Here is a 16,345-nt window from a genome sequence, read left to right on the forward strand (position 1 = left end):
GTTCACTTTACAAAAGCACAAAGTATGCTGTTAAAGGCAACTTTCATTTTCATAAGCAAAATAAAACATTATTAACAAAACAACACCAAAAACACATAAGATTGCATAAAAACCAAAATTATTAACAAGACAACACCAAAAAATCAAGACACACATAAATTAACTTAATTCCTGAAGTTATGCCGGAACAGACATAACTTTATGCCGGAACCGGCATAACTTCAGTTTCAAAAACCAAGAACTCTGCCGGACCCGGCATATGTTGCCTCAAACAAACACATTATTCACAAAAACCAGATTATTAAACAAAAACAATAGCAACAACATAAAATAACTGTTCACAGGCAAAACTTCAAAGATTCAACAAATAGAAAACCAAAACGCATATCAAAATCAACTAAAACATATTACGACATTCAAAAAACCAAAATATATACATGGGGAACGAAACTAAAGTTCAAAATATCATACAGACACTGTAACAAAACACTATAATTAAATATAAAAAATGACGAAGACAAAGATATCAATTCAACAAACGACAATTTAACATAAAAACAATTATTGAAACGAGCAAAAGATCCAAATTCGTACCTAAATTTTAGAACAGATAAGACATACACAAAACAGAGCAGGAACGAAGAAGCAAAAAAAAAAAGAAAAGAAAAGGGCAAATGACGAAATAGAAAGAGTTTTAATGGGGTAAGGGTAATTTCGTCAAAAAACTTTCATTAAACAGGCGACAAGGACAAAAATTAAAGAAGACATAAATGAGGGGCAAAATATAAAGACCAGCCCAAAAGAAGGGCACTCTGCGCAAAAAAAAGCCTTTGGAAAGCATGATGGGCCCATATCATTTTAGGCCCAAACAATTCATAACATGTTGCAGGCCCAATTAACAACAAGAAGAAAGAGTAGTGAAACAGGCGCAATTTCACTCTTTTGAGCCCTCAAATTCTTTCCCAACACTCCCTGGCGCCGCTTTTGCTTCTCCCTTGTCTGGCGAAATCAAAGTGTATGCTTCTCTTTTTTCTGTTTTTCCCTAGTAGACTATAACTCTTTTATCAGCGAGTTTTGATGGTAAAAAAACCAATCTTTGGTGTATTGGATTTTAATAGTCTATGTGCTCCCATTATTTAAAGAAGCTTAACTCCAATTACTTAGTTTCCTGTGGGTTTCACAAGTTAATATACTTTTCATTTGCTTGAAATAGTAATTTAGTTTTCTACAGACTGGTTATTTCTTGCTTGAATTGAAAGGGCTCAGTGATTTTTGAACTTACGTGGAAAACAACTTAATGGTTAAAAAGTTTAAGGTTGTAATAAGAAACAAAATTCCAGGTTTGCTTGCTGCAATTGAAATACTTTAACCTTTGGTGCAGCATTCTTTTGAAGTTACTTTTAATGCACATCTTTGTGATGATGAAATTATAATAAAGATTAAAGTAACAGCTGATAACTTATCATAATTCGTGATATGATTTGCACTATGTGCTCTTGTCTTGTTGGTAGATCATCGTTTGATAAATTGTATCTGTATCAAAAATAGGGAAGACCATTACATACTTCAGTATTTTTAACTGTGCTTTCTTGAAGAAGCATTTTTGATTGGTTAATTGATGAGATGATTCGAGGGTCTACAGCTGGTCATTTTACAACTTGTTGTTGCTGATAAGGGGGTTTCCACATGATGATGTTTCACAGGAAATTTGCCCAATATTTCAATTATATCTACATGATGGGAATGGAATTACATGCTGAGCAAGGGGGTTATGCTGAGATGGAGAATGTTGAGATTACGGATACAGAGTTGCTCTATCATGTTAGAGGTGTCCTTAAATCTGCTCTCCAGGTTAGATGCTTGGACATATTTGTAGGAAAATTATGTTCTTATATAATTGCTTGGAGTTGGGTTTGGTGGTGCATGCGCTGCCTCGGAAGTCAAGTTTAGACCGTGTGAAGTCAGCATAAATCTTGAATTTTCTTGCCTTAATTCTTTGCTACCCTCCGTTTATTCTTGCTATCACAAATAAAATGACAAGTATCTTTACTGCTAAGATGTCTATTTTTAATATTTGATTGAAGACGAGCATAGGTGCTCCATATCGATTGACTTTGGTTAACTTCCTTGGAGATTAAGAGTTGAATGTTTGGACTGGCAGTTTTTGAGTTTGGGTGAAGTGTTAATATAATAGTGGAAGACGTGACTAAGACTATGAAGTTATTGCATCAAATTCAAAATGATTTACTAGCTTACCATATGCTCTCTTTCCATCTCATTTTATTTGATAGCATGATTGCGCGCTAAATTTTAGATGCTAGTTTGGCTTTTGTATTATGTAAATAGTAGTTGAAGAGAAGTATCTAGGGTGTGGCCTAGTGGTCAATAAAGTGTTCTCCATGAGGTCTCATGTTCAAATCCCAGTGGAGGCACAAATATTAGGTTAAGTCTCGGTAGATAGACTTACTCGATATCTGTGCTAGTGGGTGGTAGCAGGTACTCCGTAAATGAGTCGAGGTGCGCGCAAGCTGGCCCGGACACCACAGTTATAAAAAAATAGTAGAAGACAATATTGAACTTATGGTTGAAAGTTTAATTTTAAAGTTTCGAAACTTGTGAAAGCTATATGAAACTATAATATTAATAGAATGGTGTTAAAATTTTTTATTTGTACTAAATTCGACAGTGTGTCATAGCAATTGGGATTTGGGATAACCATTGTTTCCATTCGGGAAAGAGGCCTTTTTCATGGACTAAAATGCAAGTCAAACCAAACATAGAGAGTGCACCATGACTATTGTCAAGGCGCCCAATTATGTTGCTATGTTTGTTTCTTTAAGAAAAGATAACAGACGGAGTATCGACGGTATGGAGAAACTATGGAGTTCTGATCTGTTGGTTGATAATCATATTGATTCTGGTTAGAATTATGGTGAAACTAATAAAAAGTAAACAGTGTTGGTTGCTGGCCGTTGTCATTTGTCTTTGTTCTGATATGAGATAAAATTATGGAAGCTGGTAAAGGGGTAAACTCGTAATTCACTGAGTTTCGAACCGTCCGCTAGCTGGTCCTCGTGGAAAACTTGGTTAGAAAAAAATGATGAGGTGAGGTGCATGAGCCTTACATGGGTTTGACTTAGATAGAAAAAAAGGGGAAAATTGGTAGGGCTCTGTGCAGGTGACTGATGTCGAATAGAGAATAAAGAGGGCTCAGGTTCGAGTATTGTGCTTTTAAGTTGGTACTCTTAACTGTTCACTTCTGAATGGATGCAGAAATGGTATTCTTAAACACATCCTCTTCTGTCTCTCCTTCTCTCTTTTATTTTTCTCTTTTTTTTTGGGGGGGTGGGGGTGGGGGGCCGCAATGTTATTTACCTCATTTTTATTCAGCAAGCACTAGCAGGCCAAACATTTGCATTTATTCTTTTCGCTGAAATTGCTGTTTTTTTTTTACCTGTTTCCACTTTGTTTACTTTCCTGGAATACATCTTCACAAGATGTGAAATGTCTGAACCTTCTTAGTTGCTGTTTTCACTGGTGCATGCGATGCAATTTTATGAATTTAACTTTCTTTATAGTTTCTATATATTTTATTATAGCTCTCCAAAATGAATTTTATAGCTGAATTCCGTATATTAGGGTGACCGGGGCAAATATGAAGATCTTTGTGGGATTATTCACCATAATGAAGGCCTTATACCTGAGGATGTGGCCATACTGGTGGTATGTCTTCCTTAGAGATTGCACATATATTGGGCATCCTGCAATCGCTTTTTTGTGGTGGTGTCTTTTACTTTGTGTTTTAATTATCACTTAATCTGGGATTTGCATTTCAGACATGCTTAAAAGCTTTGTCAGGATCAGTTTCTTGTCTTGACATTGTTCACCATCAAGCTCTTATTTCATCTGTAAGTTCTAAATAGCTGTATGAACTCTTTCAATCTATATCTTTGAAGAATACAGGTTGACAGTGGTAAGATGCTTAAAATGTCTATTTGCTTGCAGGTTTTACAAATGAGCATGTGGAACTATGGGACTGATGTAATGGATGCTTTGATGGAATTAGTTATATCCTTGGTATGTGGCTCTAGTGCTACTATCTTCAATGTTTTGGTCTAATAGTCTCTATGATCATGACTCTTCCCCAATGCTGTAGGCTACATTCAGTGGGCAGTATGTCGATTTGTGCTTGGAAATGCTTGTGAGCAATTTTATGCCTCCTAATTCCTTCATACCATTGTTGAATCAGCCGCGTGGCATTGTAAGAAAGGGCCAAGTCATTAATCGTGTCCATTCAACATTAATAGACATTGCAGAGTTAGTTCCTCTTTCGCCCTTGAGGCTTGAGAGAATAATAAAGGAGAGGATGCCACTCATTTTCAAAAAGGAACCAGTAAGTGCAGATTCATGCTTTCTTTAATAAGAAAACTCCACTCGTGGTTGGTACACTATTTCTTCTGTGTTGTGTTCCTTATTGCTGGAAGCTCCTAAAGTCTTAATCATGTTCCTCCTCCTCCTTCCCCCCACCCCCGCACAGTTTATTTTGACATATGTGGAGAACATGTTAAAACTAGAGAGTGGAGCAATTGGTGATCTTGTTGGGAGAGCAATGCTTGTTGCAATTATGGATAGGCTGATAGATTTGGATGTAAGTTCTTTGAATTGACCCTTCACTTAGGCACAGTGTAGATTCTAATAGGTGTTGCACTAAATTAATTTGATTCTTGTTATTGAGTTTCTTAGGTAGACATAGCATGGGATGATATATTACAGGAAGATTTCACCAAAGGCATCTTCGATATGGAGCTGGAAGATCTGGAAGGGCCAGTGGATGATGGTCAGCAAGATGGTGACGAGGTGATTTTCATCTTTATACTGATATTCTTCTGTATTTTAGTGTTGCCACTAATTTTGTTTGTTTGAGTTCCATTTTTGTGTTTTTTTTGGGGGGGTGGAGGGGGGGGGGGGGTTGTATTTCAGAATCATGTACTTGTGTAGAAGGTGATGGCTCTATCCATAATGTTGCATTATTCGGTTTTACTTTTCTCCTTTTTATTTTTAATTAGAAAAGCTTTTGTGAGGGTAATATGGAAGGAGAGAAATAGGAGGTCGTTTTTTGTGTGTTTTGGGGGTGGGGGGGTGGGTGGGTAATGATTTCGTACATGCGTGGAGTAGCCTTGTGTCTTTAGTTTCTTTGTGGTGCATCCGTAAGGATCCTTAGATGATTGGGTGAATTTTGTATAGAACCATGTTCAGTGCAGTTTCTCTAAATGCAGGGATTTCCCAGTATCAATAAAATCTATTACCTTATAGAAAAGATTGGTCTTAATCTTGAAGAAACCTAGTAGATAAAGAACACATGATGATTCAGAAGAGGATTTCCTAGAACATTTCCATTTAAATCTGAAGTGACTGTCAATCTTGAGGAAAAATTGCCTTTTCGACACACTGCCCGCAAAGCTATTTTCATCCTTCCCATAATCGAGTACGACAAATTTCTTTTTTTCACGGTGTTGATCAACCATTTTAAAGGTTGTATTCAATTGGATTTGGGTACGCTATATTCAAAATGGTCATCAATTAGGGAGAATCACAAATACCATCTATAAGCAGATGTTTTTTTTGTTCTTGTAAATGGTCATTTTTTCCTGTGATGTTCAGTTCTATCCTTTTTATTTTTATTTTTGATGAACTAGTCTGTCGTCATATATAAATTACAATAGGCTGGGCATGTCAAAAGTACTGTATTATAAGGGCAATACAAAGAAAAGAGTAGCTTTCAGCTGATGATTGATTATATTTATTGTTTGATTTTCATCCATCTTTTTTAATTTTTTTGTTAGTTATTTGAGGGTTCACCGTGGGGATTTAGCCCACGACCAAAAGGTTAAGAGCCACGTACTCTACTGACTGAGCTCATTAGTCTTTTTGATTTGGTATTTGTCATCTGCCCTTTATATGCTAACAAAGTCTTTACTTCCAGCAACGAATTTCTTGGATTGACCGGTATTTTAGTGGAAATCTCAGTGCTCAGAAATTGGATAGCTTGATGGTGCTTACTTTTGAACACCTTAACTTTTGCAAACAGAGTGGACGCCTGAGTCAGGTAAAGTAGATGCATCAGAGTGCATCAGAGTTTAATTCTAACTCCAGTCCTTCCAGTCCTTGCTTTTCTTACATGTATTTGTCTTTCAAACGGAATAGGTCTTTGATACTCTTCTCCAGTCTTTTCAGCAAACTGTTTTGACAGCATACAAGTCTAAATTTGCTCAGGTAACATGCATAATTATCATCCTCAGCCAATTAGGCTAGTTGTTCTTTTCCCAGCATTTCTAAACTTGATGAACACCTTGTAAATTTGTTTTTCTTACTTCAATGTACCTGTTGCCTTTTGGAACTTAAATTTGTCGATCCTGTTATTGCAGTTTGTGATGTTTTATGCCTGTTCACTGGATCCTGAAAACTGCGGCAGGAGATTTGCTTATACTCTGTTTCATATATTTAAGACCAGTAGATATCCAGAATGGAGGTGAGGATTAATTTTTTTTTTTGAATCTTGGGTTTCTTTTTCTTGTCCCTCCCACTTGTTGCCCCTGGCACTTCCGTTTTGTTTATTAATTTGTTTAGTCATAAATTATGGGTACACAAGCAACTGCTTGCTCAGTTTTACTGTTCTGTCTTAGCGGAAACTCTTTGTGATACTAGGTGGATGAGCTTAAGAGTTTCATCTTCAAACATAATTTTGGAAGCTAAAATGAACAGTCTGAAGTCCCTGTTTATTAGAGACATTCTTAACTCTGGATTCAACTATCCTCTCCTTTTTAATATGCAATGTAGGAGGTGTGCTAGTTTAGATTTTGTTGGGGCACTGCTTGGGTTCCAACATTAGCCCCTTTATGGCCCTGCCACATTTTTCGTGCACTAAAAGTAGTATTCCTTACTGAAAGTAGCAGACTTTCTGCATATGCTGTTAAGATAACAGGCCATCAAAATAGTGGTCCTTAAAAGTCATAGATTATCATGTTTCTGTACCTGTCAGTTGCGGTCGATAAGACAAAAAGTAGCTGTCATTTTTATTTCCTTGTCAGAAGGTTTTGTAGTGTTTTTTGTGGTCTTTTGCTTAAAATTTCTAATGCAACAGAACAGATTCGATACTCTCCGCGAGTCGATGATAGTTTTTTGCTTACTAGTTCATCCGGGGGGGTTGGGTGGGGGAATGCTGCTAGTTTTTTTCCTCCAGTTATATTCATTTTTGTCATGGTTGTTGGGAGGAACTGATTTATTGGTTGCTTGCAGAATGAGCGCTGTGGCCTATCTTGCTAGTTATTTGGCTCGTGCGAAGTTTTTGTCCATCTCATCCGTTGCTGAATATGTAGAAAGGTTTGTCTGATGACTAAGCATCTTCAACTCTATACACAATATATTTTATAGTTTTGAGTTGCTTCCATTGGTCAATAATGAATTGAAATGCATCTCAAGTCATTGATTTTCTTTTGTTTTTCTTTTGTTTTTCTTTTGTGCGAGGGTTCAGTTTGATGGAATGGTGTTCCACTTATTGCTCCAACCAGAGTGGCGGCATCAATCCAAAAGCTCACAAGGAATTCTATGCTGCGTGCCAGGTACTTGATTGCTTTGTTCTAGTCAGAAGCTTCAATAGTCTGTCCCACTCCCTCCCACACAGAGACCCTCATTCTTTTTATATTGTTTGAGGAGTGGGCTTTTTTTCTGTATCTTAATGTGGATCTGTTTAAAGGCTTTCCAAATTATATTCATGGTGGTAATTTTATTTATGTACCATTGGAGTGCTAGGAAGGATCAAGGGAACTGTCGGAAAGTTAAACTTTCTTATTTTCTTTTTGTGAATTACAGGAAACTTGCGACAGAAGTGGTTAAAAACTTTTCAATTAAAAAGAATTATTTCAAATTAAGTGTGCAAAATATGTAGGGAACTTGAGGGAAGACTCAACTTTACCTTGGAAACAAACCAACGCGAGAAAATTATCTTCCTTTTTTTCTTTTTCTTTAGCGGATCACTGTCGGAAACTTTCTTGACATCCAAATGAATTGTTACTGATTTGTTCATTGTATTGCAGGCCATGATGTATGTACTTTGCTTCCGCATGAGATCAATGCTTGCTATCCCTCCCATCAGATCACGGGTATCAAAGCATCTAGAGGATATCTTGAGGCATCCATTGAGCCCATTAATGGTAATGTGTTCATTTTCTCTATTATAGCTCTTAGGTTTCTTTTATTTTGTATTTTCTCTTTATGATTTTTATTATTTCATTCGGATAGAATATATGCCCGGCAAGCTAGACAACATAGAGAAAAATGGGCAGTGAGGATTCATGTAACTGTTCCCAACTTGTTTGGGTCTAAGGCTTAGTTGTTTTAAGCTTAGATAACATAAGAAAGATAGAGTTGAGTGAGATTAGATGGTTCGACAGAGTTGCAGTGCTTAAATGCAGACAATTTATATATAAGGGTTCAGCGTTCAGGTATTGGGTTCAGTTTTTAGGAGAATGGCTAGGTGCAGATTTAACACAAAATTAAAATAGGGGATTAAAATAGAGGAAAGGATCATTTTAGTTCTCCAGAAGATATCTCATTGGAATAGGCTAGGGCCATTTTTGGGGATCTATCTTTACTTGTGATATCTCGTTGAGAACATTCTTCTCTGGTGTACTGCTAATATTATATTACCTTTTTCAAACAGGAAAAAAAGAGGGGAGGGGTATGGTGATACAGGAGTATGATGCAACTCCTTGGATGATTTTGTCAAAGTGAAACAAATTCTAGACCTGTGTGTTATAAGAAAGTGAATGTCAGTTTTTACGTCCGGACTAATAGGATGAGTTGCGATGTTAAGATGATGGGTGCACGGTCATGCATGATTAGGCAAGACTAAATGATCTTCTCTAACAGAAGACAGAGATTGACTGAGATGTCTTAAAAACTCTTGGAATGCATGCGGATTAGCCAATAGAACATAGTGGAAGCAAAGTATTCATATAGCGGATACCAACTAGGTGATATTAAGTTATATATTCACTGTTGGTTCCATTTGCATTAGGTCTGGTGTTTGAAAGTATCCTTTTAAGTTTGGTTAAATATTTATGTTAGCGTCTGGATAATCATGAGTTTTGAAGTCGCTAATTTTAGAGAACTCGGGGGTGTCATAAAGACAAATAATGGACCCCCAAAATAAAGCAGAGGATCCGATAGCCGATCCTTAAGTGGGGACTTGCCCGAGGCTTGTATGTGCTTTCTGTTAGTATATTCTCTACTTTTTGTTAATTCTCGTCTCCGATAAATATTTTGCCAACAGGTATGCTTGCCATCAATAGTGGAAGAATTTCTTCGGTTGGCAAAAGTGATTCATCTTGATGTGCCTGATAACTTTGTATCAAGCGGTCTACTCGAGTCAGAACTTTCAATGGCTTTTGGTGGTAGAGAGAGGCTTGACATGTTTTTCCCATTTGATCCTTGTCTGCTAATGAGATCTGACAGGTTTCTTTCTACATTGACATTGTTCACTTATCGTGTATTTTAATTGTTTGATTGGATATTGCCATACGTTTTGGGTGAAATTTTCCATGTGATTGTTCTATTAATTGGTGTGTTCTTTCTTGCCGTATGTTCTGGAAGATTCATCCGGCCAAATTTTGTGTACTGGTCAATGGTTCGGAGCTCTTATGACAACGATGAGGATGATGATGAGGGTACTAGTGACGAAGACGATATCGAAATCTGTACAGCAGGGAAGGGGATGGATATAGCTAATGATGGAGGTGCCCGAAGTTATAATCAGGATCTTGACGAATTTGATAATGAAATGAGCAAAATGTCCATAACACCTAAAGTTACACAATGGTTTGGAGGGGACATGCAGATGCCTTCAAGAATCCCACCTTGTCCAGATTCCTTGTAGAGATTGATCTTTGCCGTTTGATGACCATGAAAGAGGAAATGCTTGCCCTTCCATGGCAAAGAGTCAGACCATGTCATGAAGAGTTGAAAATGCTTGTCCTGGACCGTGGTTGGTCATGGCAAGATGCCGAGATTATATCATATTCATTGCATCTTAGATTCATGAGGCCTCCTCTCCTGCCTGCATACATCCCATGTGGTGTTAGAGGTCAATTTTTGTAGTCATAGCAAGGCAAAAGTTATTTGTAATATTTAGCAAAAGTTGGTGTGGTGATGATGATCAGAACTAATAGTGGAAATACCTAAATTCTCGTGTATTTTCTTGTTGGTGTTGATACATTACGGTTCTAAGGCCCAATATAAGAGTATATTTTGAATGTCATGCAGGCGAAGGGTGAAATACATCTTGCGTAGTATGAGGGAATTTTAGTTATATGCGTGATGCAAGAGCCTATTTGTTTTTGATTCTCCAACCTTAAAATTTATTTCTGACACTCTGCAAGAGGCAAGAGAATTTACATCCCTGCCCGAGCGAAGTAGCAATATATGACTCGATTTCTATAGATAATGTCATAATGATACTTCCCCTTGACGTTTTATGTGGCACAGTTTGGCCTGATATAAAGTTTAAGAAAAAAAGAGAAATTCTAAAATTATTGGATATTTATGTGGCGGTAAAATGAAAATTTTAAAATTAAGTTATTTTTAATTATACAAATGTGATATTTTTTTGGGGACAGACTAAAACGGCGAAGCGTGTCACAAAAATTGGGATGGAGGGGAGTAGCAATTATGTTACTTCTTTATAGAAACAAATAGCATGCCTCTTTTGCACATTTCAGATTATAGGCCAGGACGGAAAAATCATTAACTATGATCACAAGGGAATAATGAAATACCACTCCCTCCGCCTCAAAATAGTTGTCAACCTTGCACTATGCTATCCTCCCCTCAAGAAAAATTCATTATATATCAATGCCAACTCCACCAATCATAAATGTTGTAGGATTAATTGATACAATGATACAAAGGGTGGAAAAAGCTATTTAATTTTATCTTAATTTATTAAATTGACAAGTATTTTGAGACAGTTACTTTTACTAAGGACGACAAGTATATTGAGACGGAGGGAGTGCTAAATAAACAGATTACACAGCTTTCTAAGCTTGGGGGCACGGATTATCAACACGAATTCTGGGAACATACGAACATAATTCTCTCATCTCCAGGGCAAGTTAGCTACTCCAGAAGGACTACTATTCGAAGTTTCAACAAGCTGATTATGAGCGCTGACAGGCCCGCCGCTGGACTCACTTAGGGTTCCGAGGGATGGAGGACTTCTGGCTGCTGATGCTCCAGAGACAAATGTTGCTGGTGTACCAAAGGCGTCTGAATTCCCTGACTTCAGCTGCCTCTGACCTTCCGTCCTGAAGCTACCAACAATAACCTGCAGCAAGTAAGAAGGTCAGGCTCTCGTTTCAAAAGAAGAGATGTAATGGAAGTAAAAGCTATTTCGAACATATTTGAATATAAGGACCATATATTTGTATAAATTCTATCGAACCTGAACAGAAGCTGCTGCTGTAAGGAGCCCTGCCACACCGCCACCCAAAACTCGACCATCTGGTCCAGCTAGTGACACACTCAAACCACCTGTTCTGCTGCGTTGACCCCCAGATTCCGAGAGAAGAAAGGAACCAGACAGAGTTAGGATCTCGAACCGTCCCTGTACCAGTTAACCAACATTTTTTCCAGAATGTGATAAGAGACATCTGATGGTACTGGATAATTTCCAAAAGTACATACAGCCAAAAGTGTCAAAACACCTGATTGAGTGGTTTACATACTATGACATAAATCTAAGGTAGACCAGCCTATGACCTTGGTCTGATAGGTTCATACAAGGCAAAACACATGCTAAACATGATACAGTTCCATACCCACTTTCTATATACGTAAGAAGAAATATTAACATGGAAGTACAAACCTCATATGTTACAGTGCCACCTGATGTTGCCGCTTGCCAAAGTGATACATTAGATATGGAACCATTGGCTGACAAAACGCACACCGCTTGTGAGGTACTTTGGGAGAATGACATCAGTTTTGCCAATACATCCTGAGAAACCAAAAAGCTGGAAATACTGATTTGAACATTCAAACATGTAGAGATATGGATTTCTAATATCAAGTTGATTTGAGAAATTAAGACAAAATTCACATGTTAAGTTGTACTCACTCCGAATCTAACATTTCAACCCCCACCTTCACTCCACAATATTTAAAGAAGACCATGTAATCATTGTAGTTATAGTAATACATTTATTTCACAAATAAAAAGATATTCATTCCATATCTTCAAAAGAATAAATCATTTTGAACTATTAAGTTCTATGTTTTTTTTTTTTTTTTTTTAGGAGAAACTGGTACTGTAAACTATTAAGTTCTATGTGCGGATCTAGAAATCGGTTCTTCCTCACCTAAATTTTAGGATTCGGGGGTATGGATCCGAGTGCGGATATGGGTGCTGAGATACGGCTAATAATTATATATTACGACACATATAAGTATATATTTCGATTAGTTAAAGTTATTAAACTAAAACTAATAAAATTTAATTCTTTATAAGCACTTAATGTTTTTTTTTTTTTGAAACTGGTACTATTAATAAGCACTTAATATTTTATTCATAATATATCTAGCGTAACAGCAAAGCATTCTATACTCATTGTATTTATTGGTCAGATGTAGTCACCCAAGATAAGTTGACCAAATCTGGTGTAGATCTCACAGCCAGTGAGCCACACCCAAATTGTGTTGGAACGACATGGGTGCGGCAGGTAGGTTGAAGGGTCCGACCAACATAGATTAAAATAAAGCAAGAGAGCAATGATGTCACCATATTAAGTACACGGAACATACTCATATAACGTGACTAATACTTCAGCTGCAGAAAGTCAAGCTATAATAGATGATTTGCTTTTGACCAACTTGCCCGATGACACTTCATCATTCTTCTCTACACATTCAAAATCCCCACAAGCACAAGGAACATTTGTCTTAGTTCCATTAAGTCATTTGTCATTACCTAATTAACAACTGATGTGTAAAAAGACCACCAAATATAATAATAAGTGGGTACATTAAGAAAATAAGTGGAAGACCGCCTGAAACAATTGGGAGAAAAATATCAAATGTCTTGGATGACTAGTCACTAGTCCATGCTTAAGTTGTTTCTATTCATATTCTTTTTCTATTTTAAACTTTTTTAACTGGTTTCCCCAAGAGAATTATACATCCAGAAAACGACAAACCACATAAGAATAGTGAAAGTCGAGATCTGAAAGACCGTCTTACATGTTCTTTGTTTAATTACAGAACAAGAGCGAAAAACACAAAAAAGTGGGCAGGAGGACCACCTAGTGGTAGCTCCATTTGAAACATAGCGACCGCTAAAACCGGCAGTCCACCAACAAAATTAGTAAATGGTTGATACAGAACAGTGAATGAGAAAGGGAGGAGATATGAAAATAGAGAAATGGCCAGGCAGACAGAAAGAATAGCGGTCCAACAACTACAAACTTCTCCATTGATGAGAACAAATATGATCAGGAATGGAGCTGATTAGAAATTAGTCCTAACAAATCCAGGCTATTTCCTGAATGAACTTCAACTCCTAGAACTTGTAAGATTATTACTCCGTATTACTTATAGAAGTGTGTCAAATACTGATAAATGTCCCAAATGCAAAACGTGCAGTAGAAACTGGGATCAAGGAGTAGATACTTTCATCTTCGTAGGAACCGAAAATTATCAAGAGACTCAGCATGGAGATTTTAAAATAGCATCTGAAGTTCATATTCGCAGAATAAAGAAACAGAATTTTCTTATTCATTAGTTTCTTTCTTTATATTTTGAATCCCCCTTACTGAAAATCCTGGCTCACCTGACAGAAAGAAAACTCTTCGGGCTACTCTCCTAGACTGGAACTTGTATAAAAGGTAACCTCGGGTGCTTATCAAATAGTAGCAAGAAGAAAAGGTGCATAACAAATTCAAAATTGCTACAATGAAACTAAAATCACAAAAGATGCATTAACAAATTCATAATTGCTACAATGAAACTAAAATCACAAAAGATGTATTAAAAAATTCATAATTGCTACAGTGAAACTAAAATCAGAACAGATGCATAACAAACTCATAATTGCTATAATGAAATTAAATCACATGAGCAAACTATCCAGAAAGTAGTTTTCCAGGCTTTTATTAGCAAAATTATCCGATGATTGATCAGGTATGGACATGACACAAAGATAAACTAAACAAGCCAGTCCCAGAACATCTGATCCAGCTTTCACCCTACTGACAAGATAATTAAAGGACAAGAGAGAAAGAGTAAAACACATGCTGATCAAAAGAGAGATTAACTAAGAGCACACCTCCCCAGCTTTTATTGTGATAACGTGCGGTCTAAATCCAAACCCTGCTGCTTCTGATCCTGCAAGTTGTATATCATGAGTGACTTGAGATTTGGCAGAAAGAACATTACAATGCCGTTAAACTCCACATTACAAATTATCAGCTATTAAACTCTATTAAATACCATATGCCTAAAATCAGAATGAGGCTTTTTCTGCTGAACTTCATGTCAACGTAAGCTAACGGGAAAAGGAGCTAAATTTCACAGCATCTACGTTAATTGGAAGCAAAAAGTAGATCTTTAATATTTAATTACCAAATTGCAATGCTGTCCCAATGAAGAAACATGAGTAAATAAAATAAGTCTTCTTTTTCATGCACAGAGGAAAAGGAAAAAAAAGAGAGAGTAAGAAATACTTCTTTATACAAGAATGACACGACAAACGTTACCATAAAATATCAAAAAGCAGGCAATACTTTGTGCCGCAAAATTACTAACCAGATATATTCAACATTTGCGAAAGAAAATTCAACTCGAAGCATGGTAAGAAGATTTCCCCTTTATATTATATATTAAGTTGCTTTGTACAAAACCATGTTTTGTTGTGAGGTTCTCTACTTTTTGGTATACTTCTTGTATACGGGCACTTTTTACGCCCTATTATATGAAAATTATTACTTGATTAAAAAAAATAAAATTATATTACTAAGTTGCAAAATTTAACAAAAATCAAGAAGAAAAGCAAAAGTAGTCCCTGATTAAGTACACAATACTTCATCCCAAACTCACTCATATGTAGCTGAAAACTAGTTAATATATCAAACTGGTAGCTAATAGTTAAGTCTTTTAGTAATGATATAAAAAATTGTAGCCCCAACAACAAAAGTAAAGCAAAGCTAGAACCAACACAAATACAGAAATACAATTGTTTAATTTAACATGTGCAGAGTAGTATAAAGATACTGCTTATATTACCTAAATCAGCAAAATTAGTCCCTGATTAAGTACAATACTTCATCCCAAATTCCCACATACCTAGCTGAAAACTAATTAATATATCGTCTAGTATGATATTTTAAATTAATTGAGTTCACACAAGACAATATTTTAAATTGTAGCCCCAATACTAACAAAAGTAAAACAATGGCTACTACCAACACAAATAAACAAATACAATTAATATTATTTAATTCAACATGTGCAGAGTATATAAACTTCACTTCTTACCATATATATTACCTAAATTAGCTACTTGTTGCTTTCGCCCAGAGCCACGTGGCCTCCCCCTCCCCTTTTTCACCGCTGCCACGTCAGCTCCCTGCGGCGGCGTAGGTGACGCAAATCCACCGCCGTCCACCTGCGTCGGCGGAGGAGAAATTATCCCATGGTTCGCGGAACCTTCTAGAGAATACTTTCTAGGTCTTCCACGTTGCCGTTTAACTGAGCTAGGGTTTATGTAAGACGGTGTTGGTGAAGTTGAGGTGGGAATTGGCTGCATTAAAGGGTTGTACGTTGTTGTACTACCATCGGTAGCAGCAAAGGGTGATGGTGATCCCAGGTTTTGCTGCATTGAAACTCCATTGGATTCTCCAACTGACATTCTTTTTTTTTACTCTCCCTATTTTCACTAATTATTTAGTATTGTTTAGAATATGTTTTGTTTATATTTTTGAAAAACAAACCCTTTGGAAACGACGAAAAATATCTTTAATGCAGCAGATATGTATACCGGGTGGAAAAAAAAGACAAAGCAAAACTGGTCAAAACATTTTCAGAAAAATGGAAAAAGAAGAATAAAAAGTGATAGACGTGTGGATTTCTGCTGGTTCCGCTCTTTCATTGTAAGCTTAATTAAGAACTATTCATTTTTCCACTCTTAATTACTGTTAATTTTAGCTAAAAGATGGCATAATTAAATTAGAATATATGTTAGCATGTTGCTACATTCAAGATGAAATACTATATAAGTTAGATTGTGTTTGATATACAC

At 36.5% G+C, this 16,345-nt stretch overlaps 2 protein-coding genes across 3 annotated transcripts; one reads left to right on the top strand and one right to left on the bottom strand.

Moving 5' to 3' along the window:
- The first annotated feature begins 873 nt into the window (after nucleotides 1–873).
- Nucleotides 874–10,315, top strand: LOC132623894 (uncharacterized). The gene is made up of 16 exons (XM_060338703.1): nucleotides 874–1,015; nucleotides 1,704–1,851; nucleotides 3,640–3,723; nucleotides 3,837–3,908; nucleotides 4,006–4,077; nucleotides 4,157–4,393; nucleotides 4,538–4,648; nucleotides 4,744–4,857; nucleotides 5,984–6,106; nucleotides 6,205–6,273; nucleotides 6,426–6,529; nucleotides 7,297–7,380; nucleotides 7,532–7,619; nucleotides 8,094–8,210; nucleotides 9,332–9,513; nucleotides 9,652–10,315. The coding sequence occupies exons 2-16, from the start codon at nucleotides 1,735–1,737 to the stop codon at nucleotides 9,932–9,934; spliced, it is 1,857 nt and encodes a 618-aa protein (XP_060194686.1). The 5' UTR covers nucleotides 874–1,015; nucleotides 1,704–1,734; the 3' UTR covers nucleotides 9,935–10,315.
- Nucleotides 10,316–10,884: 569 nt separating this feature from the next.
- Nucleotides 10,885–16,072, bottom strand: LOC132623896 (AT-hook motif nuclear-localized protein 10-like). 2 transcript variants are annotated; one of them, XM_060338705.1, is made up of 5 exons: nucleotides 15,595–16,072; nucleotides 14,375–14,433; nucleotides 11,921–12,052; nucleotides 11,498–11,659; nucleotides 10,885–11,380 (listed from the first exon to the last, which is right to left on the bottom strand). In XM_060338705.1, exons 1-5 carry the CDS (start codon nucleotides 15,953–15,955, stop codon nucleotides 11,153–11,155), a joined length of 942 nt encoding a protein of 313 aa, XP_060194688.1. In that variant the 5' UTR covers nucleotides 15,956–16,072; the 3' UTR covers nucleotides 10,885–11,152. The 2 variants fall into 2 exon arrangements, with proteins under 2 accessions (XP_060194688.1, XP_060194687.1); XM_060338704.1 differs by having other exon boundaries at nucleotides 15,583–16,070.
- Between the last annotated feature and the right edge of the window lie 273 nt (nucleotides 16,073–16,345).

This window comes from Lycium barbarum, chromosome 12 (genome assembly GCF_019175385.1).
Source record: "Lycium barbarum isolate Lr01 chromosome 12, ASM1917538v2, whole genome shotgun sequence".
Taxonomy (NCBI): Eukaryota; Viridiplantae; Streptophyta; class Magnoliopsida; order Solanales; family Solanaceae; genus Lycium; species Lycium barbarum.

Bases quoted from the DNA above. Each gene is read 5' to 3' on its own strand.
- LOC132623896 (XM_060338704.1), bottom strand. From the start codon at position 15,955: ATGTCAGTTGGAGAATCCAATGGAGTTTCAATGCAGCAAAACCTGGGA. The intron at 11,660-11,920 runs GTTTGTACTTCC...TAACTGGTACAG, and splicing joins GTGGCACTGTAACATATGAG to GGACGGTTCGAGATCCTAAC. The intron at 11,381-11,497 runs GTTCGATAGAAT...TACTTGCTGCAG, and splicing joins CAGCAGCAGCTTCTGTTCAG to GTTATTGTTGGTAGCTTCAG.
- LOC132623894 (XM_060338703.1), top strand. From the start codon at position 1,735: ATGATGGGAATGGAATTACATGCTGAGCAAGGGGGTTATGCTGAGATG. The intron at 3,724-3,836 runs GTATGTCTTCCT...TTTGCATTTCAG, and splicing joins AGGATGTGGCCATACTGGTG to ACATGCTTAAAAGCTTTGTC. The intron at 7,381-7,531 runs GTTTGTCTGATG...GCGAGGGTTCAG, and splicing joins GTTGCTGAATATGTAGAAAG to TTTGATGGAATGGTGTTCCA.